The sequence below is a fragment of the Trachemys scripta genome, chromosome 5, assembly GCF_013100865.1.
Source record: "Trachemys scripta elegans isolate TJP31775 chromosome 5, CAS_Tse_1.0, whole genome shotgun sequence".
Lineage (NCBI taxonomy): Eukaryota > Metazoa > Chordata > Testudines > Emydidae > Trachemys > Trachemys scripta.
In genome coordinates, this window is record NC_048302.1 from 21,588,366 (window position 1) to 21,613,304 (window position 24,939).

General features: G+C 40.6%; 1 protein-coding gene across 3 annotated transcripts in view; it reads right to left on the reverse strand.

The window, feature by feature from the left end:
* CCSER1 (coiled-coil serine rich protein 1) overlaps positions 1-24,939 on the reverse strand; it is a 1,080,955-nt gene that overhangs the window by 863,173 nt on the left and 192,843 nt on the right. For all 3 annotated transcript variants that reach the window (XM_034771263.1, XM_034771265.1, XM_034771264.1), the window contains exon 4: positions 16,786-16,879. In XM_034771263.1, the coding sequence (XP_034627154.1) occupies positions 16,786-16,879 (94 nt within the window). The remainder of the gene's footprint in view (positions 1-16,785; positions 16,880-24,939) is intronic.

The following is a 24,939-nucleotide window of genomic DNA, read 5'->3' on the forward strand; positions in this document are numbered from 1 at the left end:
GACAAAGGAGGAGCTCCTCAGGCTTCACCCTAAGTGTGCATTTTAAGGGTTTTTCCCTCTCTTTGTTTAAGAGTGCAGACAGCTGAACCCTATTGTGCTATTTTGTGACTTGATTGTTTAGATATAGACTCCAAGACTACCCTGTCCTAAGCAGGTGGCCAAACTTTGGAGATTAAGATGGGGCATGCAGGCAATAACATGTGTGCCCCCGCAGGGGGCATTACAGAGTAGCCCTGCATACCACATCATCTCTTCAAAAAACCCAACCAAAACAACACAACCCCTAATAGCTGAGGCGGAAAACAATGAAATGAAGACTCAGAAATAGAGATATTCTGTATTTTATTCATGGGAGAAAAAGAAACTGTCAAAAGTATTTTCTGTGAAATAAACAGTTTTGGTGAAAGGCAAAAAGAGAATAAACATGCTATTAAAACAGATCTGAATTTCCATTTTATTTACTGTCTGCATTTCAGCTACCAAATGAATACATTTTGAAAGTAAATTTATTTTTTATAACAAAAAATAAGTCTGAGAAAAAAAGTAGTCAATCCCAGAACATGCCCCACAGATTAATCTCGTTGGCCGAGCTTTTGACAACAACAAAACTGTAATAAACAGCACTATATCATCTGTGATAATATTTTCATTCTCATTCCCTAGGTTCTCAATGGCTTCTTTAGTTTGAACAGAGTCCAATTTATTCCTTATTACTAAAAGTAAGTCAATACTGTTTGAAGGAGCTATGGTATCAACAGTGAGCAGACTGGTAGAGCAAGCACCAAGTTATCCATTTTCCTAGCAATTCTGCAATTGTTCTTCACGACCACAGATTCAGCAGTCGTCTTCTTTGTATGGTTGATGTAGATGTAGAGCAACAACTATAGTTTTACACTCCAATAATTAAGCCAGATAATTGCATCAGGAGTAGCAAAGTGTATCGCAGTGATGCCTCCTTCATATTTGTGAATCGGGCACTGAGTCACTATACTTTCCATGGTCTGCTCTGGGTGACCACAGTTGCATACTAGAGCGTCTCTAATATTCCATTTGTGTAGCAAGTATCTACATCTGCCACGATTTGTGTGGATATGGTTTAGGGTTGCCCATGAGCTTCACAGTATCACTGGCAATCTTGATGGAGGAATATATTTTATTTTATTCTGAGGAATATATTTTAGATGAAATCCTTTGGGGAGTTGTGGCATAAAACAATTAGGCCAAGTAGGATTCTTTATGTCTAAGACATTGCCCTACTAATTCTGCCATTTGTCTCTGGGCTGCTACTGCTTGAAAATACATTTGTATTGTCAACTTACCATAGTTACTCCCCGCCTTAACAACTGTCTATCATTTCCCTCATTTCTACCTGTGAAATGACTCCAGACCATGCTTCTCACCATCACAGTATGGATCTTCTTCTCCTCCACTTTCAAGAGATTGCCTACCAGAACATGGCATTTTGTTTTTGATTTTTGTACATGGCCTGAAAGAGTTCACATATTTACATAGTAAATATGGACACTGCTTGTCGTCAGTGAGAAACACTTACCCCAACGAAGGTATTAATAAGGAACTCATTCATCAAAGTAAGTTCTGGGGGGGGTGGGGGGAGTGTATCTTGGCAACCAACTTTTCACAGACTAATCAATGGCTCATTACTTTTTGAATATCAACCTAGTAGATATATTTTGTTCCATTAAAAGGAACAGAAGGTAGAATATGCATAATACATATTTTATAGCACTGCAGCTATACATAATACTTTACTGCAAGCAAATGGGCTGAATAAAAAACACAATCTCTATCCTGAAGGCTTTACAGTTTAAAAGAAATAGAAAGGCTACAGTTCAGCAAGCTAGGAGAGATAAGTTAATATTATCACTGATGGGCTTCACCCACCAGGATGGGTTTTCAGAAGTGATCTGAGTGGTGAGAGAGAGAGAGAAAGCTTGAAATGTATTAATTATAAGGCTCTTCCATGAATAAATGACTGTTTGAAAGAAGGCTCAGAATTGGGACTGAGGAACGAGACAAAAGGAGAAATAATCTGTATTTTTCACTGTGGGCCAGAAAACCATCCCACAGTAAACACAGGAGGGAACCAAGAGACTCCAAACAGCCAAATCCCCTGCTTTCCACTTCCCCTAGAATTCCTCCTCAAAAGACAGTCTTACAGCATGGAGGTGGAAGAGCAGAAAAATTAACACTGTCTCCAGCTATATTAATTATCTGGCAGATTCCTTAGAAGTTCAAAGGGGAGACATCAAGCCCTCTCCAACCACATAGCCCTCCACAAGATCCAGGCACAGATGTGACACTTCGGAAGGCAACCGATACCTCCTACCACCACCACGAGCTTCAAGTGTGATAAAGTCTCAGAAGCTTTTTGCCAGTAAAGACTGCAGGATTTGGCCCTATATGTAGAGTCGCTATCTAAGAGATTTACTAAGACATTTATTCTTAGCCCCTAACTGATCAACACCCCCTCCCCATATTAAACCAGCCTTGGGTGAAACTCAGGGAGTTCACCCCTAAAATTTAAAAAAAAAGAATGTTCTGGTGCTAATAAAGCACCGCCTCTGCAGGAAGGTCCCTATCAAAAGTTATAAATCACCAAGGTTGCAAAGTAGAGACACTAGGCACTGGGAAATTAGGGAGGATACTAAAAGAGACTCAACAAATGGTAAGATATGCTCTGACCAGCATTTTTAAGCTGACCATCTGCGCAAACAGACAAGGTCACAACTAAGTTACAATTTGGATATGAAAGATAAAATGTAAAAAACTTGGGCAGGAAGGAGGACACATAGGTGCCAGTGTGTAATTGGTTAAAATTTTTGTTATGTAGGGATATGGGATAATATGATGTTTAGTAAATTTGAAGGAGGTAGCTAGTTTTACCTATATAATGTAAATGAAAAACAATGCTTTCAGGGATCATTTCCAGACTGCAATTCAGCATCAAGCTGCTAAAACTCTGACCCCTCTGCACGACCATGACATGCAGAGGCATCAACGGTAAACCCCAGATAAGTGGGTCCTGCCTGGCCATTGGGTGAAATTTGTCTGTACGTTGGGAGTGGTGAGCATAAGAGATTTGCTTGGTATTCGTATTGTGTGTTGCCAATAAATAGATGTTTAGAGAACAGTTGTGAAAGGCTTTTTCACTGAGAAAAGGTCCTGCAGATCCGTATTGCCCAGAGCGCCGCGGGCAGGGCTGTCCCTAGGAGGGGTGCAGGACCCAGGACATAAGTGCCAAGTTTCTAATCTGCTGGAGGATCCCCCTGGCTCCACCCAGGCCCCACCCCCACTCCACCCTTTACCTCAAGGCCCCACCCCCACCCTGCTTCTTTCCACCCCGCCCTTTCCTGCCCCCACCTCTTCCCCGCCAGTTCCCCCCCCTCCCCCAAGCACACTGCGCCCTCGCTCCTCTTCCCTCTCCCCCCCACGCACCTCCTTACACTGCGGGTGAAACATCTGATCCGCGGTAGGCACTGAGAAGGAGGGGGAGGCGCTGATTGGCAGGGCCCACCGGCGGGCAGGAGGTTCTGGTAGGGGGTCTCCTCCCCTCCCCACTGTCTGCCTACTGCTCACCTCCCCGTTAGCCTCCTTACCCCACTTGCCTGCCTGCCTCCTGTTTCACCTCCCCGCCCACCTCCTGAGGGGCCCCTCCAAAGCACAGGGCTGTCACCCCGATTCACCTTACCCTAGGGATGGTTCTGCCCGCGAGTACTAAAATTGACCAGGTTTCTCCCTGAGCCCAGTGGAAAAGGATAGGTCCTTTACACCCTGAGAACTCAGTAGGGAAAGGGTAGGGGTGCCTAAATTGACCAGGTCACGCCCTGAGCCCTTGGTAGGGTATAGGCAGGGTGCCCTATGCAGGTAACAGTCTCAGGAGATTTTCATCAGTAAGAACTGCAGGATTTGGCTCTGTATGTAAAGACACAATCTATGAGATTAAGAAGACATTTATTCTTCGTACTTAACAAATGAGTATTAAGGTGATGAATATTTTTCCTCTGATAAAATGTGCACATTTTTTGTTTGTTTGTTTTTAAATATGATGTGGAAAAATTTGGCCCACTGGCTCCTAATGAATAATGACAAAATCTAAAAGAAACTCTTAAAGATGACAATCAGCCTAAGGTACTTATATGTAAGACTGCAATTTAGCCCATGACCTTTCTGTGACAAAATCTTAGCCCTATATGTTCCCAATTATTGTAGCATCCGAGTGCCTCCCAATCTTTAGTGAAAGACCCCTGTGCGGTAGGAAAGTCCGACTATCCGTATTTACGGATGTGGAACTGAAGCACACAGGTCACACATGAAGTCTGTAGCAGAGCAGGGAATTTAACCCAGGTCTCCCAAGCCTTAGGCCAGTGTCCTTCTTATCATCTCCTAATATTGGTGTTAAAAAAAGAAAAGAAAGAGGGGTGACAAATTTACCACATTCCACCACCAACCCGCATTCCAAATGGAGCAAAGCGCTGGCCAGATCTGTTGGGAGGACTGTACCAGCAACAAGCAAGGGTAATTGTTTTGCCATGAACTGAGACTGACTGTTCTGAAGACTAAATGTAGGTTCCTGGTGATAATTTTATGTTCACCTTAACTTCTCTGGTCATGCTCGAAAGCAACCAAAAGCAGACTCTTCACTGTCTGATTAAGTACTCAGAGCATTTCCATTTTGACAAAAGGACCATCTCAGACCGTGTAAATCCTCAAGATGGGAAAGACACAAAAAAGTAGCACCTGGCACACTATTAAAACTTTATTGTCCAAAAAATTGAAAACTGTATGCACTTGTTTTAAATGAATTTGGGTATGTCTTAATGTGTTGTAATGATGGCAATGTTCATGATTGCTTCTTTTTTCCCTGCCCCAGGACACACTTGGAAAGGATATGTTTTATCTCATTGTGTTTTTCTTTTGCTGTATTATTTAAATGCCTGCACATTCTAGACCTCCCCAGAAGGAAGCAAAAAAGCACTTGCTTAATTTAATTTCTATATTGGTTCTTTTAGTAAGTGACAGCTGATGATACCAGCATTAGTTAAGCAGCTGTATCAAAGTATTACCACATAGGCATGAAATATTGTATTGAGACATGTTTTTGTTTCTAATTAGTGCAGGAGAACCACAGCAAATGTTTCTCCTTTGCTGTATTCTCTCATGACCCTGGACTGTGATTTCTGCCCTTGTAGTCTGTTTATTAAACAAAAAAAGTGTTTGGTATCTAGATAATTGGTCTGATTTTCAGAGGGGCTGAGCACGCAATCACTCCCAATGAAGAGAATGGGATTTGCACGTGATCAGCACCTCTGAAAGTCAAATCAGTTACTTGGGAACCTATGTTGCATCCATATTTGAAATGTTTGGTCAGGCTCTTAGTATTTTGATTTCCCTTCCCCCTTCAAAATAAAAGAAACTAGAATATACTGCTTGCTGAAATAGCAAGCTTAAGAAACTCAAGTCCTCTCTTTCCCCACAGAACAAGGACAGCACATGTAATGGCAAGGAACATTTCTCGACACCATCTTACATGTGCGTTAAGCCTGACCTACAGGAAGCATCTCTAAGGTGTGAAGTGTCCATCTCTCCTGTAGTTCAGTCTCTATACACATTAATTACTCAGCTTCTTTGATGAGATGGACAACAAGAATTCCAGGATAATGTCAAATTGGTGGTGTTTTTGTGATGTAGACTTCTGTCAGTTGGGAACTTGACTGAATGTACCCAGTTGATTTTATATAGGCTACTGAACAAAGACTACGCCTTTAGTTCACGCTTAGTTTTGTTAAAGTACTTACAAGTGGTACATAAGTTATTGTACTTACAATATACTGCAATATAATCTTTTTTCTGTAAGTTTCCAGTCACTCACCTCCATTCAATTCCACTCTAACACAACAATATCTTAAAAATACTGCAGATGTGGTACCAGCCTTGTAAGGTTTTTTTACATTTCCATTAGCCAATGGTTTGAGTCTTGTAACATCATTTCCACCAAACATAATTATGCAGTTTTAGAGCATCATTTGGCATCTGGAACATCACTGACTCCTTCATTGAAAAGCCCACAAGATTACTTCCCTGGGTATCTGGTGTTCTTTAAGAAGCTGCGTACATCATAGTTAAAAGAAGTTTAGCAAATGACAACTTTTATTTATTTCACTGGAGGATTTAAGTTATTCTCTTACTGTGTCCGATTCATTCTATTAGGCTTCAGGAGGAAATGTCCAGCCCCAGTAAAATGATGTTCAGGAGATTTGAAAAACCTTAGTTTCTAGCCTTTTCCAGTTTTTGGAGAAACTTATTTAATCACAAATCACAGCTTACAAAACAACCCATGCTTCCAAACCATATAGAAATTTAAATAATAGGATTGTAAGGCCTGAAACTGGTTTACTCTGAATTTAAACTAATTGTACTGCTCCATCGTTTTAACAAGAGGCTCTCTTGTTGAAGAACAAGTATATAAACTATTGCATAAAATAATAAAAATAAAGAAGAATAATGGTTCAATAGTCCCTGTTTTTTTTTTAAATTTTTGCTAGGATATCTGTATTATGACATACATGCAGCAAAGTCACGTGTTTGATTTATTTCATGCTCATTATTATTTGTATTATGGTAGCACTACGAGCACTAGTTTTGAACCAGGATGCCATTGTTCTAGACACCAAGTAATATGAGCATCCGATTATTAGCAGTGGCATGGTATTCTTTGTTAATTTAGCTACATGGGTTTATTTTGTTCTGAAACTTATAGATCTAAATGTGGATTGGGAATCTCAACTATAAAACTAAATTGATGCTGCTCATGTTTAATTCTGATGTTTCATGTATGCATATCTATATGGTGGAGGGAAGAGATCTTCAAAGGCACAAATGCAAGTTTAGTTGCCCAATTCCCATTGAAAATCCAAGTAAGCCTACAGATGCTATGCACAGAGACATAACCAAGAACGACAACAAACGACACACTTGGAAATAAAAACACGAGTGAGCTAAAATATTTAAATTCCCAGCAGATTATCACTGATTAGTCGGGGTGCCCAAATTGTACATAGTAAGAATGTTTTTTTCCCATTTTGTATATAAAACCAAACTCCGGTTTAATGGTTTTCTGAACTGAAAGAAAGTTATCCACCAAACACCCCATAAGACACCCAGATACAACTTCTCTCTAAGTAGGTCTGCTTCCTAGGAATTCCCATAGTTTTATTCTCAGGACCATCATTTTGTCCTATAACAGTTTCACTCTCCTCCTGCAAGACTTCCCTTTGGTGCATTTTCATTCCATCTGAGAGTGCATGCACACAGCCAACCTTTGTGCTAAAGTCACTGCTGCTTCAGGTCTTGGCTCTTCTCCACAGCCTAATTTACAACGTGACCTAACCTCAATTTGCCTGAAGCTTGCAACACTCAAGGATACCCTGTATTCTCCCAGACTTAGGGCCAGATCTTCAATTGGCATACAGTAGAACTCTTGACTTCAATGCAGCTATGCCAATTTACACTAGATAAGGATTTGGCCCTCACTCTTCTATAACTGCAACATGCCTTACAGAGCAGGCTCCTATTTTCCCTCGTTATGACTTTCTGAATATGTATTGTATTCAGAAACAAGTATTTTTATCCATATGCAGTTTGTAGTTTGTGTCTACCTGTCTCAAACAAACACGATGTTGTCTTACACACATTATTGATCATTCCAGCCCCCATCCATAGTTTTGCTACTGTAACTTTTGATTTATGTGTTCCCAATTAGCCATTTAAAAATAAGGAATAAAACAAAACTGAATTCTTTAATGTATGAGCCTGCAGGGCAGCTACGGATAACGTAATTTAGTGGAGGACTGTGAATAACACGAGTGACAAAATTAAAAACTTTATTTAATATTAAATAATTAGTTAAGCAAGCAGTCATTACAATATACACAGCATTTATACTCACATTCTAACTTTAAATGATGTTTTTTGGGGTGATCAATCCTTGAATTAAGAGAATGGGTATAATCCTTTCTCTAACAATACCTTGAGGGTGGATGGGTGCACCTATCTAAAATCAGCATATTGATTTTTAAAATCAATTATAATAATGCCCCTCTAACAGGGTCGGCACCTGCCTCTCATAAGCAGCCCCTCCCCCATGCTCCCCGATCGAGTGTGTGCACTTGAAGTCTCTCAGTTTGTGGTGCTGTAGGTGGAATAGAACAAACTGCTTCCAAGGGGATATATCTTTACCTTCTCCCAGCCCTGGTATGGGGCCATAACCCCAGGGCTTTTAGGCTCAGTCCCTGCTGGGTCCCCTCTGCGAGCCAGGAGTTTCTTCTTAGCCCTCCCGGTCTTTGGCAGCCCTCCCTGAGCTCAGCCCTACCCACACTGAGCTGTCCATGGTCCTGCTACTCTTCCCAGCCAGCCAGGAACATTGTGCTCTCTCTTGCAGCTCCAGGCGGCAACTGACTGACTCTGTCTCTGCTACTCCTTTTTATGTAGCCCCCTCCGGGCCACTGATTGGCCACTCCTGCAGCCCTTCTGATTGGCTGTTTCCCCTGCAGCCACACTAGTCCACTTGAAGGACTTCTCTTCTGCTCCTCTCTGGGACTGAGTGTGGCAGGACCCTGAGGTCTCCAGCAGTGGGAGGTCTTCACCCAGTCACAGTCCCTTAATTAGCATTAACTAATCCACCTTTTTAACCGTAATTAAATATTTTCTACTTTCTCACTGCCCGTTTAACATTAAACTAATCTTTCATTAACACCTGCTTAAATGTCATACCAATAACTATCAATACAAATAGCATTTTCCAAAACATTAACATTTTGTTTAGAACACTTGTAAAAACCAACTAGGACCAAAACATGCTTACAATGTGACCTGGGATTATAGCCTAATTTATCTTTAATTTGCCTCTGAATTGTCTTATATCACTTTACTCATATTTTGCCAGGCATCACTTGATAATTGTCAAGCCTATTTTTAGGAAATAGATTTTGGGCCTACTTACATTTCAACACATTTCCATATAAACACAGTCAAGCATTATCTTTATAGGCTACACTACCCAGCAGTTGTTCTTTATATTTATCCTTGTGTGAGGGCTGGTTCTATATTCAAAACCAATGGGGTTCCGTCTCAGCTGAGCTGTGCTACTACCCATTAAAAATTAATAACAAAAATTACTACCTTTAATTAATAGGCACAGGAGGAGCTCCTAATTCACTGCAGAATTTCCACACTGCTTGTTCATCAAATTCAAAATAATTTAGCAACTACCTAATTAATTCCTAATTGACATCACTGGGCCATTACACCAACATTTTCATTTGGCTGAGTATCAACAGATATTGGCCTAAGGCCTATCAGGCTTTCAAAAACTTGATAAACCCATCTAATACAACTTTCACTTTTTAACACAATGCAAACAAATACACTGGATTGTTCTCATTACAGGGGTTGATAATTGTGAATTTGAATATCTTATTAAAAGAAGTGAAAGAGATCAGAGTCTGGCATGACAATTTTAATTTGCCATTCAAAAAATAATTAAATCTTTTATCCAAATGAAAAGCAGAAGCTATATTCTACCCTGCCCTAGAGAATTTATAATATCCCACTTTTTAAAAAAGATCTGGCTATTAAGGAGAAACAAATGTCTGTTTTCTGATACAATGCTGCAACCCAAAACACTACATTCCTGATCCTACCAATGCGCACAAAATAAAAACTACATATATCGAACATCAGCATGTGGCAGTAGGATAACCCATGGGCCCTAATTATTTCACTGGCAGTTTACATTGTCTTCTCATTATTTGCAGTATTAAATAGCTACAGCATCACATTGTTAAACTTTAAACCAAAAAATTAAAAATGGACCTATTTACTCTTATTTTTCACACAGAAAGACTAAAAAAACAGTGCCATATCTTAACATAAATATTTGTACATCATAAGTTGATATATCTAATAATCCCTTCCAGTCAAAATATATCTACATATAGCGCATACACTAAAAATATAAAACCAGAACGATTGTTCCTATCTCATCTCTTCTTCTCTTGACAATCTTGGATTGTAAACTCTTCAGGAGAGGGGACATGTCTTACTCTAGGCTTAGAGAATATCTTGGGAATTAACAGTGCTAGTATATTATTATAAACTTTTAATAGCAGCTTCAAAAGATATTTAAGCCCTGGCAGCCTAAAAGGCAATATATTTTTAATGGGGAACAGTTAATAGGGAGGTGCCACATAACCTCACCTAGTCCATTAAAAAAGTACCTTCTCTGATCTGCGTAAACAGTTTCTATACTGTACTTTCAAGAAGGATGACCACTACCTTAACTATGTTGATTTTGACTTCTAGAGCTTGTCATGCCACCTCACAGTTCTCTACTAACTGTGACTAACTTATTAAAGATTTATGCACTACAGTATCATAATCCTCATCACACAGTACCAGTTGGATCAGTGATCCATCAAGGCTGGTCTCCTACCAGTTACCAGTATGTTTAGCGCTTTATTATTGTGATGCCCACTTCCCCCTTTACTCTACTAGCTAGCTAGCGAACATCATCAGTGCTAAATATTATTATTATTTCTACTATTACTACTACATGGGGGGAGAAGAGAGAAAATACTTCCTGACCCCTGCAGCAATCAGTTCATGCACTGAACCATGGAATTTGATCCTTAGCTGCAGCAGGCAAGTGTTCTGAACATGAACAAAGCAGCATCAATTAGCTTATATGCTCCATCTCTGCACATAAAGGTTATTTTGGATAGTTAACTGGAAGTGTTAAATTCTTTAAAAGTTTTTATTTAGACTATAGGGTCAAAGGGCCAGATCCTCAGCTACTAAAAATTGGCACTGTTTCGTTGATTTAAACCAGCTACACCAGTTTACACCACCTGAGGATCTGTTCAAAAATGGTCAAACTTGGTTGTTTAAAAGCAGCCGCTTAAATCCATATTTAGGTACTGAAATAAGGAGTCTGATTTTCAGAGATGCTGAGCACCTGCAGCTTCAACTTAAGCACCTAGAAATGAATCTGGGTAGCTAAATATAAGTACCCAATTCTGAACATTTTGGCATCGGTTTTTGACAGGTTCCATCTTATACTAATCAATAGGTTTCAGACTTCTGTATTAGACTGCGACTTGCTTCCAGATTTAAATACTTGTGAAACTACACTCCGGCGGCTTTAAATGAGTCCATTCTGTACATTTTTATTTAAAATTGCAGAACTTTTTCCCGTTTTGTGTTTTTTGAGCAGGACTTTCGTTGCAAAATTGATTAACATTCCCAGGCTTCTGCAATTTAAAAACATTATAAAATTATTGGGGCACTTCAATTTTTTATAAGCAGCTCAGTTTAGAAGTGATCATGATTCTGGTCACGTGCAATGTATACAAGTAATTTAAAATCATGACAGAGCTTTAGATTTTTTTTTTAAAGACCTTCAGATTGGAAATAGTCATTTTTCTGGGCATGCTTTGTGTCAGCTAAAAAAAATAACTGGGGTACTTTATATTTTTAAGAGCGCTTTTATCTGCTATCCTTCATAAACAAGAAAACATGGGATACCACACAGAAGGACCAGTGCTGTTATTATGGAATTTGTTTTTCTAATGGAGGTTATATGAAAATCAATGGGGTATTTGTATTGCTCTGAATATGTTTTTTGCATTGTCTTACTGTCTGAAAACAAGTTTACATCATTTTCCACAAAGTGTATTTTTGGGGTAGAATAGGGTGGTAGCCCTTTCAGCACAATAGACTTGATCCTCTTGTCTTCTGTGCGGCTTGCTTCATTGTGAATTATGGAAGACAAGCTTGTGCACTTACTCGCATGTGAGTGTAGCTTGTTTTTCAAAGCTATGTGTTGATTTGCACCACATATTTCATGCAGGATCAAGCCCCAAGTTACCTGAGCTGTAAACATTAACTTATGTTTGAATAATTTTCCAGCATAATTTTCAGGTGTAGAAAATGCCTATTTACAAATAAGTGTGTAAGGGCACGATCCTGCAAAGGGAGCTGCAAATGTAGACCTTAATACCTGAGCAGAACCATGAGAGAATCAGTTGGGAGTAAGGAACTGCAAGCACAAAACCTTCTTCAGGATCTGGGTCCTAGAATATGGCATTAACACTGTTACTAAGAAATGTACATTGGAATATTGGAGCCACAGTGAGTACTGGTAGTTTTGCTGTTTGTTTTTGCCTTAAAAAAGGAATTCTCCCCTGGCAATCAGACATATTAACCAGTCTGACTATTCTTATTGCAACAAATATTCTATCTACTTTCTACACAATAATTCTTCTTACAACATTCTGTTTTTCTGATGTCCTCCATACTGGGCACCATATTAGAAATCAGTTATATGCTATGGCTGCACTTTGATATGGATGTGAGATGGAGCTAAAAATACCAAAAATACCAACTGTGTACTCACTATTGAGAGTGTAACAAGGTTGGGCCGACTCCTGGGCACCTCCTTGTGGCCAAAGGAGCCTCTGTGACACACTGTTTCTCTTTCCACTCTCCAGGGCCCCGTAACAACTGCACATGAGCTTCTCTCTGGTTAATACCAGCCAGGCCTGGGGCCAGTTTAACAACAGAAATAGCTCTTAACGTTCCTCTGGGTCCCAAAATAAAGTCCATCAGCACAAAAAAAAAAAAAATCACAGCTGGAGCTCTTTTTCCTCACAGCCCATCTTCCCTGCTCTTCCTAGCTGAAGTTAAACTTTTAGGCCCAAACTCCATCCAGGTTTCCCCACTGGAGCCTCGCTGTCTGGGCTCCTCTCATCTCCAACACCCTTGGTCTCTAGATCTTCGCTGCAGGAGCCCTTCATATTGTCTGTAGTCTCTCTGCAATTTTCAGAGGTTCTCCCCTTCTTTGCAGCCTCCTGCTGCTCTTTGTAGCACTATCATCTTGATCTCTGAACCAGTGACTCATTTTGTAATCAGGATTGGCTAGCTGCAGCCCTTCTGAACCTTGTAACGGGGAGGCTGATCCCACGAGAAACTTTTAGATTAGAGAGAGAGCATTACAGTGCAGGGAAATGCTCACAAGAAAGTTTAATTTTGTTAAAGAATGTGCTCATTCAAATCATCCACGACTCACTGTGGTGCATACTCTATACTTTTGATGAGATGTAATTGAATCAGAAGTTCCACTTGCCAAATAATAAGGCACATTAATCAAATTCTCACTGAGGTACTACACAGCTAATGAATCAAACACCATCTCTACAACATCTGGATTCTAACATTTTGGATGATTCCAAGAAGACATCTAAAAATTACAAACTATAATAGTACTAGGGCCCTATTTGAAATATGAACGAATTTATGTTTAGCAAATTGCAGGTAATAAACTGTCATTTTTAAAAAGACCAATTCCTATTTGTAATACCTCTTCTCTTATAACTATTAATTTGACTAGAACTCAAGGACCAGTATAGTGGTCCCTCGCTCTCCAGTAGGTATGGAAGTCATTCTGCCTCATTGTAGGGGCAATAGTCTTCAGGTTCAGGCCGCCCGGGCAGGGTCCGTCTAACAAAAGCAACCACACAACAATAGTCCAGGCTCCTGTCCCCACCCTTGGGTGGGGGCACTCTGACCTAGTCTTTAGCCTACAGCCCACTCAGCTGCGGCTGACACCAATTAACAGTCTGAGGCCCCTGCCCTTGGGTGGGCTGGGCTAGTAGAAACCTATTGCCTATGTCTCCGTGTCAAGGCAGCCAGCAAATATACAGAGTCTGTAGCCCTAGCTAGCCCTTTGGGTGGGGCAGAGCAGGGAGCAGGCTTTAGCCTGGCTTTGGGCTCAGGCAGCCAGCAAACCCACACAGTCTCGGGATTCAGGTAGGGGTGAGCACCCCACACAGTCTTGGGGGCTCCAAAAGGGATTGAGCACCCAGCAGGCAGTCTAGGGTGCTGACAGGGATGTTCAGGGAGCACAGGCTTCCTGGCCTAAGGTGAGGAGTCTACCACCCTCGGGTTTGGGGGGCAGGGTGATGCAGGTCCGCCCTACTCCACCGTGTCCCAACCCAGGGCCCTAGCAGTGGCAGAGAGGTCTGCCCCTGGGCCAGTGGCGATCCAGCCGCAACACACCAACCTAGAAGTGGTCAGCCCTGTAGCCAGCTAGTCGTCGGCTGCCCCTGGACTACTTCCTATCTCCCCAGGGTTTGTACCTGGGTATCCACCAGTCCTTGGGCTCCTCTGGGTAGACAGCCAACGGTAGCCCCGGTAACCCCTCACCTGGGTCTGTCTCCACCGGGGGCAGGGTGTGGCAGAGCATAGATTCAGCTTCTGGGCACCGCAGCAGGTGTCCGTCTAGGCTGCTGGCTCCCACTCAACTGACCTGCAGGGCCCTCCCTTTATACTTCCTGTCCCGCCCCAGTCCTTCTAGCGAGGGGCGTGCGGGGTGAGTTCGGCTTCGCCCACCAAGGGGAGTGTAGTGGTCCCTCGCACTCCAGTCCAGAGGGAGTCCACTCTGCCTCACTACACCGGCCAACAGAAATTCTGGAATTCTCTCAGCAGACCATTGTGGCTCCCAGCTTCAAAACTCATAGCAGTCAAAGTCAGACTAGCAGCTGTTTTTAATTTTACTATTTAAGGCTGCAAAACCAGCAGTTTTTTTAAAAAGTTTCCCTTTTCAGAATTTCAAATGAAGTTGACAATAACTTGACGATTTCACAAGAGAATAAATATGATCTTCCGGTTACTTTTTAGTGAGTTTTAATGTACAGGAATTTAATCCAGTAAATCCAAGGAAGGAATAAAAGCATAACTGTTCTGATTTCTTAAAGTGTTAAAAGGTAAGGTTTGTTATTTTAGCATTTAGAGTTAAGTAGATAGACCACCTTCAACCAACACCTATTCACAGAGAATGTCTTCCTATAACCGGGGTGTCCAACCTGTGGCTCCGGAGCCGCATGTAGCTCTTCAGAGGTTAATATGCGGCTCCTTGCATAGGCGCTGATTCCGGGGCTGGAGCTACAGATGCCAACTTTCCAATGTGCCGGGTGGTGCTCACTGCTCAACCCCCTCCCCCGCCCCCACTCTATCCCTTTCCCCAAGGCCCCTGCCCCCTCCCCAGAGCCTGCCATACCCTCACTTCTCCCCCCTCATCCCCAGAGCCTCCTGCACATGCGAAACAACTGATTGTGGCAGGCGGGAGGCACTGATAGGCGGGGCTGCCGGTGGGTGGGAGGTGCTGGGGAATGGAGGGCGGGAGCTGATGGGGGGCTGCTGACATATTACTGTGGCTCTTTGGCAATGTACACTGGTAAATTCTGGCTCCTTCTCAGGCTCAAGTTGGCCACCCCTGCTATAACCAGTTTGTGGCATTGTTCATTTGCTGTTTACATAGGACTCTGTCCATGTTTACTCAGTTCAGCTCATCTTCCCTCCACTCAGTAGGATAGTGCAAGTAGGACATGTACTGCTGGTACTGCCGTTCCATATGCATGTCCTCTGGCTATTCTGCTTCCGATTGAGACACTGTGGAATAGCTACTCAGTCTTTCCTCATAATGCAGTGATGTAAACAGTGTTAGCAGCATGTTAAGCGTCTTGCACGCATATTTTATCCAACTGTGTTGCAGAAAAACACCATGCGAACACAGTTCAACCAATTTTATTGTTACTAGGTCAGATAGTGTGTCATGAACAGCTACAAAACACAGCTCTACTTGTTGCAAGGAGTAAATCTCATATGTATTATGGACTGATCCAAAGCCCTTGGAAGTCAATGGGACTCTGTCTGTTGACTTAAATCAGGTTTCAATTAAGTCACTTAGGCCCAGATTTCCAAGGGTATTTAAGTGTTGCTGTGCTCAGAATTGTAATGCCTAACTGATTTAGGAGCCTAAGCCTCATTTTTTAAAGGATTTAGATGCTTCAGAAGATTTAGTCTTTTGAAAATGCGACAGACAATACTGAGTGCAGCAACTCCTAAATGCCTTTAAAAATCTGGGCCTAAATGACTTAATTTCAAAGCTCAGTGAATGCTGAATTCCGCTCTGTGAGGTGCCAGTACATATCAAGATCTCATTTATCCTGTTACAACATGGCTCTGAAAACAATCTGAGTTGACTGTGGTTACAAGCATTAGTGTTTGTTAGTTGCCTACCATCAACAGTTCTGGTCATTTGGAATTAATTCAGATTACACAGTATAACTAAAAGAGAAGATCAAATTGCACATAAAAACAAGTAGTGAGAGAAGTTCATATTCTTTGTAGCTATATTAGTAAACATTAATTGAAAGTAAGTGTGACAAAGGGTTAAGCACCATGCTAAGACATATTCTAACACACACACAAAAAACGGGCTCACTAATATCTGCAGTGGCCTTTTGGTGGCTCCGCGGTAGGCACTAGTCATTTTAACCATCTGAAAAACCAAATGATTCTGTCCTTGATGCTGTGCAATTGGGATTCTTTTGCATCTGTAAAAATTGCCTCAGTGTGATAATTGGCCGTATGAAGTGATCCATAGTAAAAAGGCTTGATCTCCAAGTAATGACAGCATCTCAAATGATGTTAAGCAAGGAATCAGCAACTGAAGTGTAAAGAACAAGATATCCTGCATGCCAGTTCCCAAAGGCAATTAGAACCATTAAGCTGCTAAATGCATAATCCTCTCCCCACTACCTCAATTAATTTTTATTACTTCTAAGTAAGTGCACTTAATTTTTTCCTTTATGTTACATTACATACATAATATTCAAGTTGTAAATATCCAATGTTTGTATGACTTACCAGAACGATGGTGATGCTGCTCTTCTAGGAATTCCAAATCAAGCATGAGGTCATCTTCATCCAACTCACAGGAACCCAAGTTATTCAGAACATCCTGTATATGAAAGCAAAGCAAGCATTCAGAAAGATCAGCCATCAACACTGAACCAGAGTATTGGGAGCTCTCAAACTTAGGTGATATATCAATGATTAGATTCAAAAATTAACAACAGGAAAGCTCTTTGAATTAATAGTCTCTGCAATACTGTGTACAACTTCAAACTACCTTCACTTTTAAGTTGTACCAATGGTGAAACTGAGAAATTAAGTACACTGCAGAATGTCTTATGATAGCTTCCCCCATCCCCTTGTGATAAGGCACACATTCATACAACCATCGATGACCAGTTTTTGATACACCTCCACATGCTGAGTCCTTCCCACATGCACCTTACTTAAATAGCCCTATTGACATCAACAGGATTATTTGTGGAGAAAGGTGCTACTCAGCATGAGTAAGGGGATCAGAGCCTGGCCCACAGACTGGATAAGCACAATAGGCCAAATTCTGCTCTCATTTAAATCCAGAGGGCCAGGTTATCTCACCTGCATTCATGTATCTTACTCCGCAGGTTATCTGCGTGAAATTAACAGAGCTATGCCTGGAGGAAAAATATTAAAATCTGTCCCCAGTTTAGCAGAATAAAAATTGCCCCTATGGCTGAACAGAGCTACAGAAAAATTAAATGAACTAATAACCTAAGTAAAAATTTATTTGCCACTTCCTTTTGGCACTTTTCTTATAGGATCATGAGTATTTATATTTACATAAAAAATGTGACTATTGCTATCTGTAAAATTATGATTTTGTTCTTGTAATGTCTTCTCACAGGAATATATTTTCTGTGTTTCTGCAAAACTAAAGGTGAAACAAACAAAACAGTAGTTTTATCTCCAATTTAAATTAGGACTACATGCTTTGTTTTTCATACCAACAATCAATATATATTTATTGCCTATTCATATAAGATATAAATATTGGGAAACTTAGGATAAAAAAGGAATTTGGGCAGAACCAAACCACTCACAAACTGGTAAATATTTTTGTGGGTGGGCAAAGACCAGCTGAGAAAGTCAGGATCTGGGATTTGGTTACTTCATTTCCCCAACACTTTTGGAAGTCATCAAAGTGAAAACCAAATTTGGGAAGTAAGACATAATAGCGCAATTTGTTGGCATCATGCTTCTGCCCCCAACACCCATCTCCATGTAGTTTAACTAAAGAACCAGTTTCCGAGAAGATAAAAGGACTGTGGATCAAGGACTGTGGATCAAGTCCTGAAGGGACATCCGCACCCATGTAAGTCTTAAATGTACTGCCTAGAAGGCCTCCAAAATGTGTCTCTACCATTTAGAAAGAGGCAAAGTGAACATGCTGGTGGTGTAGCCAGTGGATAGCCAGACAAATCATATTCACTTCTGTGAACTCCAGTTGGAGAGGTACAGTTTGTGTTGTCTGATATTCTACTGTTCCCATTCCCCACGCCAGCCAACTGTAGGATATTAAGGTTAGAGGCAAATTGCTGAAATTAGCCACTCCCAGAATCACCTAAAATGTTGCTTAAAAACATAGTGAATAATCTTGCATTTTGTCTCTGTGTATTTAATCTTGCATGTCATTATTTACAATGAGAAGTATATGGGAGAAGCAGAGTGATTTAAAAAAAGGAGAAAAAGGGTGATCTAATATACGTTCAACTCCAGGCACTATTACATTCAGTATGACTAGGATAAAGCCAGACCATTCAGTTACTTGTTTAGTTGATAATACATTCTTCTAAATGAAGACAACATATACATTTTTGCAAGAAGTGCCATATTAGTGAATTTACACCAGACAACATAGTAGGCCCAATTCTGCAGTTCTTTTTTTAGTCCATGCTCAGACTAAACTCCCACTGAGGTCAACAGCAACTGTACTAGTCTCTGAAGCACTGCAGTACTAGGTCCAATGTGTTTGCAATATGGGCCCAATCTAAAGTGCATTCAAGTCAATGGATAGACTCACACTGACTTCTATAGGCTTTGGTTCAGGCCCTATTCTCCTTAGGAATGTCACATTGTTATTCTAGTGCACCAGCTCATTCATCATAAGGCTAAATGTCATACAGTAGAGATCAATGTACTTTATAATAGACAGAGCAAAATAAATACAGAGAAATACATACACACAGAAGATTGGCCCAGGGACTTGACGACTTCAATGGCAAATCATTAGAGACACAATGTGCGGGAGGTAATCTTTTACTGGACCAACCTCTCCCAGTGAGAGAGAGAGAGAGAGAGAGAGAGAGAGAGAGGCTTTTGAGCTTACACGGAGCTCTTCTTCAGGTCTAATAAATGTACTCAGTATGTCACAGCTAAATACAAAATGAAATAGATTGTTTAGCATAAGTAGTTAACAAATATTTAAAGGGACCATTCAAGGTGAAGTGACCCATTCACTTCTCCAGTCATTATGGGGAAAGAGGGAGGGAAAAAGCTGGGGTGAGGGAGGTAGTGGGTTATAGACTGTTGTAATAAGCCATAAATCCAATGTATCTATCCAGTTTCTGATTTTTAGTATCCTGCAAAGTTATGAATTTAAGCTTCCAGGCTCATCTTTTGAAGATGTTGTACAGGTTTCCTTTGAGGATTAGAACAGAGCTCAGATATAGAGTGATCACTTTGAGAAAATTATTCATCCACAGGTGAAATAGATTTTTTGGCTTATCATTTTTCTGTGTAGGTTCATTCGATAGCAGGGTGATTGTCTTGTTTCACAGTTGTTATTGGGGCATTTAGTGCACTAGAAGAGATACACCACAAGTTGTGATAGCATGCGTAGGTCCCAGGGATCTTGAAAGATGTGTTGTGTGGAGTGCTGATCATTGTAGCTGTGGAAATACATCTACAGGTTTTGCATCTGTTGTCCTGGTCTGTGGGGAGCTTGCTTCTGATTATGAGCTTGAAGACGCTGGGGACTGTTTGAAGGCCAAAAGAGCAAGCTCAGGAAAGATTTCTTTCAGGATGGTTCCCTGTCAAATATGTGTGATAATTGTTTCATGAAACTCTGTGTGGTTCCAGTGCAGGGTGATAAGTGACAACTAGGGATATGTGGTTGGAGTGGGTTTGACATCTCTATTGAATTAGGCTCTCTTGGGGTATTTCGGTGGCCTGTTCCATGATGCCATCTTCTTTTCTGGTGGAGTGTCCTTGTTTGGTGAAGGTCTCTAAGTTTGTTAAGGTGTGTATCCCAAACTTTCTCCTCTGAGCATATTCTGGGGTATCTGAATGCCAGGCTGTAGATAACAAATTTCTCCTTGATGTGTTTGGAGTGGTTACTAGATCCGTGAAGGTAGGTGTAATGATCCGGTGGGTTTCTTGTATATCTGTCGGTAGGGTTTCATTGTTTAAGCTGATTGTGGTGTCCAGGAAGTTTATACTAATGTGGGAATGGTGCAGAGAGAGTTTAATGGAAGGGTGGTGGTTGCTGAAGTTGTGGTGGAAATCTATGAGGGAGTTTAGGTCATCTGTCCCGAGGATGAAAATATCATCATTGTATCTCAGGTATATAATTGGTTTCGTGGTGCATTTGTCCAGAAATTCTTCTTCAAGGTGGCCCATGAAGAGATTGGCATATTGGGGAGCTGTCCATAGCTGTTCCCATGGTTTGTTGTTGCACATTAAATTGTTATGGGTGAGGATGAAATAGATGAGTTTGGCAATGTGTTTGGGGTGGGTATCTGAGGGTTGTCCATTATCTTGTAAATACTTGAGGCCCGCAGCAATGCCATCATTGTGAAGGATGTTGGTGTATAGGGAGGTGACAATGATAATGTTGAGGGAGAATGACAATGTTGTGGAGTTTCTGGAGGAAGTCTGTTGTGTCCTGGAGGAAGCTGGCCCTTTGTCCGGTGAGTGGTTTGAGGATGGTTTCTCCGAGTCCCGATAGTCCTTCAGTAAGAGTGCTGTGGCCAGATATGATAGGTTTGCAATAATTATTTCACTATTTATGTTACTTCTAATCATTTCACAGTACTCTTTCTCCACATATATTGCTTCTCTCATTCCCAGCACAAGACAAGATCCTTACACGCAAATCAGTCCTTTAAACTCTATTAGGCATTATCTTCTAGAAGCATTGTACCTGTAGTACAAGGACTTCTGCCTCCCTCTCCCTATAGTGGTCATTCGCAGCAGCCACAATTATCAGCCTACTTCGTCGGCTGAGATCAGAAGCCCAGTTAATGCTGTACCTACACTTACAGATCCCAGGGATTTAAAGTGACAACAGAGGAGTACAGAAACCTTCACTTAATCAAGAATAGGTATTGTACAGAAGGAAAATAAATATCATGCAACCATTACAATTACCTGAAACTGAAGAACATTTTGTTCCCTTTACCTGGATGTTAAATGTTTAACTCAGATGGCTGTTGGGATGTCTGCCTCATAATTACTATTTATTTTTTTCATGCTGACAAATGCAGAATTCATGACATAAGTTTTGTGCTATGCAGTGACAAGCACAAAAATAAAAATAATGAAAAAGCTGTTACATGGATTCACTGTACTATGCTACCTGACCCTTATGTGAATATAAACTCACTCCCAGCCCAAGAACTGTATTGCCACAAACCAGAAAATACTAGCCTAAAAATTTTTTGCACACACTGTTAAATTGAAAGAAAAAAGGAGGAAATATTGTAGCTGATCACAAAACTCTTGATGCTAGACATTGTTAACACATTTGAATAGTTGTTGGAGCTCATTAAAAATTAGAGACTCAAAATCCCACTGGAGGTATAATGGCATTTTCCAACACCTAAATAAATTTTAACATCTTTTCCTTATGTAGTGAAAATTTTACCTCCGGACCTTTCAGAAATTCCAGGATCACAAACTGGAGTGAATAAAATATTAAAACTGGGCTGTCTACCACTATTATTATTTTTTGCGTTACACGAGGGGCACCAATCAAAGATTACGACCAACTGTGCTAAGTTCTATACTGATACATGATGAAAAGGGAATGTAAATAGAAGTGGGCCTAAGTTCTTTTAGGTACCGTAGTTTGAACATTTTTATCAAAAATGATATTGAAGTTCCCTGTAGCATATCTGCAAGATACAGTGATTCAGTATTGTTCACACACAAAATGTTTTTTTAAATGTTGCAGTAACAAACTTTAAAAGACTACAAGAACAATCCATGCAGTTCTTAAAAAGCATCTTAAAGTATTTAATGACAAAAGCTGGTTAATATATTGTATACGTTAAAAGGAAAAACAACAACAAGGTATGAACTTGAATAAGCAGTCCAGAATGCATTAGACAAACATCTTAAATCACATAAAATGAGTACACAAGACTACATTCAGATTGTAAACTCAATAATTCCCTAGCCCAAAGACAGTAGCTAATCTGTCGGTGTCCGCAGCAGATATGTTGAGATGGCATTAATACATCCTGAATATAAAATAAAACGTATGAAATTGCAGCCAGATTCTGCTTCAGACTTTAAAAATGCCCATGTTCCATTTATGGGGGTACCTAGTGAATATATACTATGTGCTAACCTCACATCTCAAAGAGACATTCTGCAGCATCATGGTTTTACTAGCATAATTATATAAAGCCAAAGTCATGCATAATGGAAAACGGAGCACAGGATCATCATAGTTTATGGCTGAGAAGTAAATGCAGCACTAAAAGAGTGAACTTTTACAAAACAAATATTCATAACTGCAGCTAGTATATCTGAATATAGACATTAAACTGGGACATTTAGAACCTAGATCAATTGGGGGCATTTAATTCTCACTGGTTTTATATAATCATGCTAAACAAGAGTTCTTACATGTAGTGTTGTCATAGCTGTGTCGGTCCCAGGATATTAGAAAAACAATGTGGGTGAGGGAATATATTTTATTGGACTAACTTCTGCTAGTGAAAGAGTCAAGCTTTGAAGCTTACACAGAGTTTTTCTTCAGGTCTCTCTCACCAACAGAAGTTGGTCCAATAAAAAGACATAATGCACCCATCTTGTCTCTGTAAGAGTTTGTGACAACTTCGGTCACAGAGACCCCCTTGGGACTGTTCAGCACACCAGGTAACAGGAGTCGGCAACCTTTCAGAAGTGGTGTGCCGAGTATTCATTTATTCACTCTAATTTGAGGTTTCGTGTGCCGGTAACACATTTTATCATTTTTAGAAGGTCTGTTTCTATAAGTCTATAATATGGAACTAAACTATTGTTGGATGTAAATTAAATAAGGTTTTTAAAATGTATAAGAAGCTTCATTTAAAATTAAATTAAAATGCAAAGCCCCCCAGCCCGGTGGCCAGGACCCGGGCGGTGTTAGTGCCACTGAAAATCATCTCACGTGCTGCCTTTGGCACACATGCAATAGGTTGCCTACCCCTGATCTAGTGGATATGGTACAGGAGTAGAAATCAGGATAGCAGGCTTCCGTTCACTACTCAGGCACAGACCTGCTGTGTGACCTTGGACAAGTCACTTCTCCTCACTGTGTCTCTATTTCCCTTCCCAACCTTTATCAAAAATGCCTGTAGGGTGGCAGTGGGAGCATTACCGATGTGCTTACATGTTATCTGCCCTGTTAGGTATGCTCTTGTGTCCGATTTTACATTCTTGTGAAATGACTTGCTGGAAAAAAATATTATCAGCAAGAGCTTTTCCTCAAAGGTCTGTGACGATAACAGGGAAGCAGACAAGTTAATGTGATCGGAATGTAAACAAAGAAGCCCCCCATCTTGGAGTTCAGCCTAACCCTATGATACTGTCACATAGGTGCTCACTATCTCCCTAAGCAACTCTTACCTTGAGCTCCAGTGCAAGGGGTGGGAGAAGCTGAATGGGAGCATAAGCCCTTTTTTATTGGAGCCAAGGTAGTGGCTTCCCTATGTCATGCTGTTTTTACCTAGGTGATACTCCTCATTCTTTACTACTACAGTTCTAGTTCATTGCTTCTCCACCACAGACTGGTTGGGGAGTGTGTGTGTTTGCAGATTATTCGTGTTGACTAAGATGAATAGGGTGGGTTTTGAGTGGAGAACTTTTTGCAACATATACTTGCAGTACTTGTTTTCTATGGTGGTTAGATCAGCACTTGGTGATGCAATGATCAGTGGGGGGTGGGGGGGCGTGATTGGCACTACAGAGGAGATAGGGGTTCAGAAGCTATCACAGAGGGCCTTCATTATTATAGTAGATTATACTACTTTTAGAACTGCCTTTTTTTGGTGCAGGGAACAGAAGTTCTAGATTTTTTTTTTTTTTTTTTTTAAACTTTAAAATGTTTTAACCTTCCCCCCTTCTGCCCCTTTCCCATCATGGTCAATGTCATCCCTGGAGCAGAATAACTCTAGTTTTAAAAAAAAAAAAACAACATGCAAAAGAGGCCTTAACTGTACTTTAATTCAAAGCTCTGTGTTTTAATGCTTTCTTATGTTAAGAAATGAACCTCTCATCAATGTTCTAGGGAAGTGCTGATTGTCTATTAATGCTGATGTGTAATTTATTTATTTCAGAAGGCCTAATCATTTTGTGCAGAAACAAGCTGTCCAGCAAAAAAAGTTTAATAAAATTCTCCACTGACTTTTGGCTTTAGAAGCTTAAAAAAAAAAAACTTTGCTAATTCCATGTCTCTGTTTTGCATTTGAATTTTCCCTCCTTCAGTTAAAATGGGACTGAAATTAATAAGTGCTTTAGTTTATCAATTTCAGATTATCTCCAGCCATTTCTTATGCCACATCATCTGCCTCTGCATAACAGCATCCATAATTTCAGCACAGCTCTGGGCATACTGTTGGTTCAGTAACTGCTGCAGTGAGACACCCAATAGCCAGCCAATCCCTGAAGTCCACATTCAGTCCTCACTTGGGTAGAATTCACATTTGACCTAGCAATACTGGATTTGGAAGGCTGTAGGCTGGGATTTTCAAACCCATTACTACTTCAGGAATTAATGACTTGTCTATACTGTTCCACACTCTGGACTACAGGGGTGTGAACTGCAGAGCACTCCAAAGTGGTGCAACCTAAGTGCCCTGTGGATACAAAAAGTTACTTAGGGTATACGTCTACAATGCAATTAAAAATCCGTGGCTA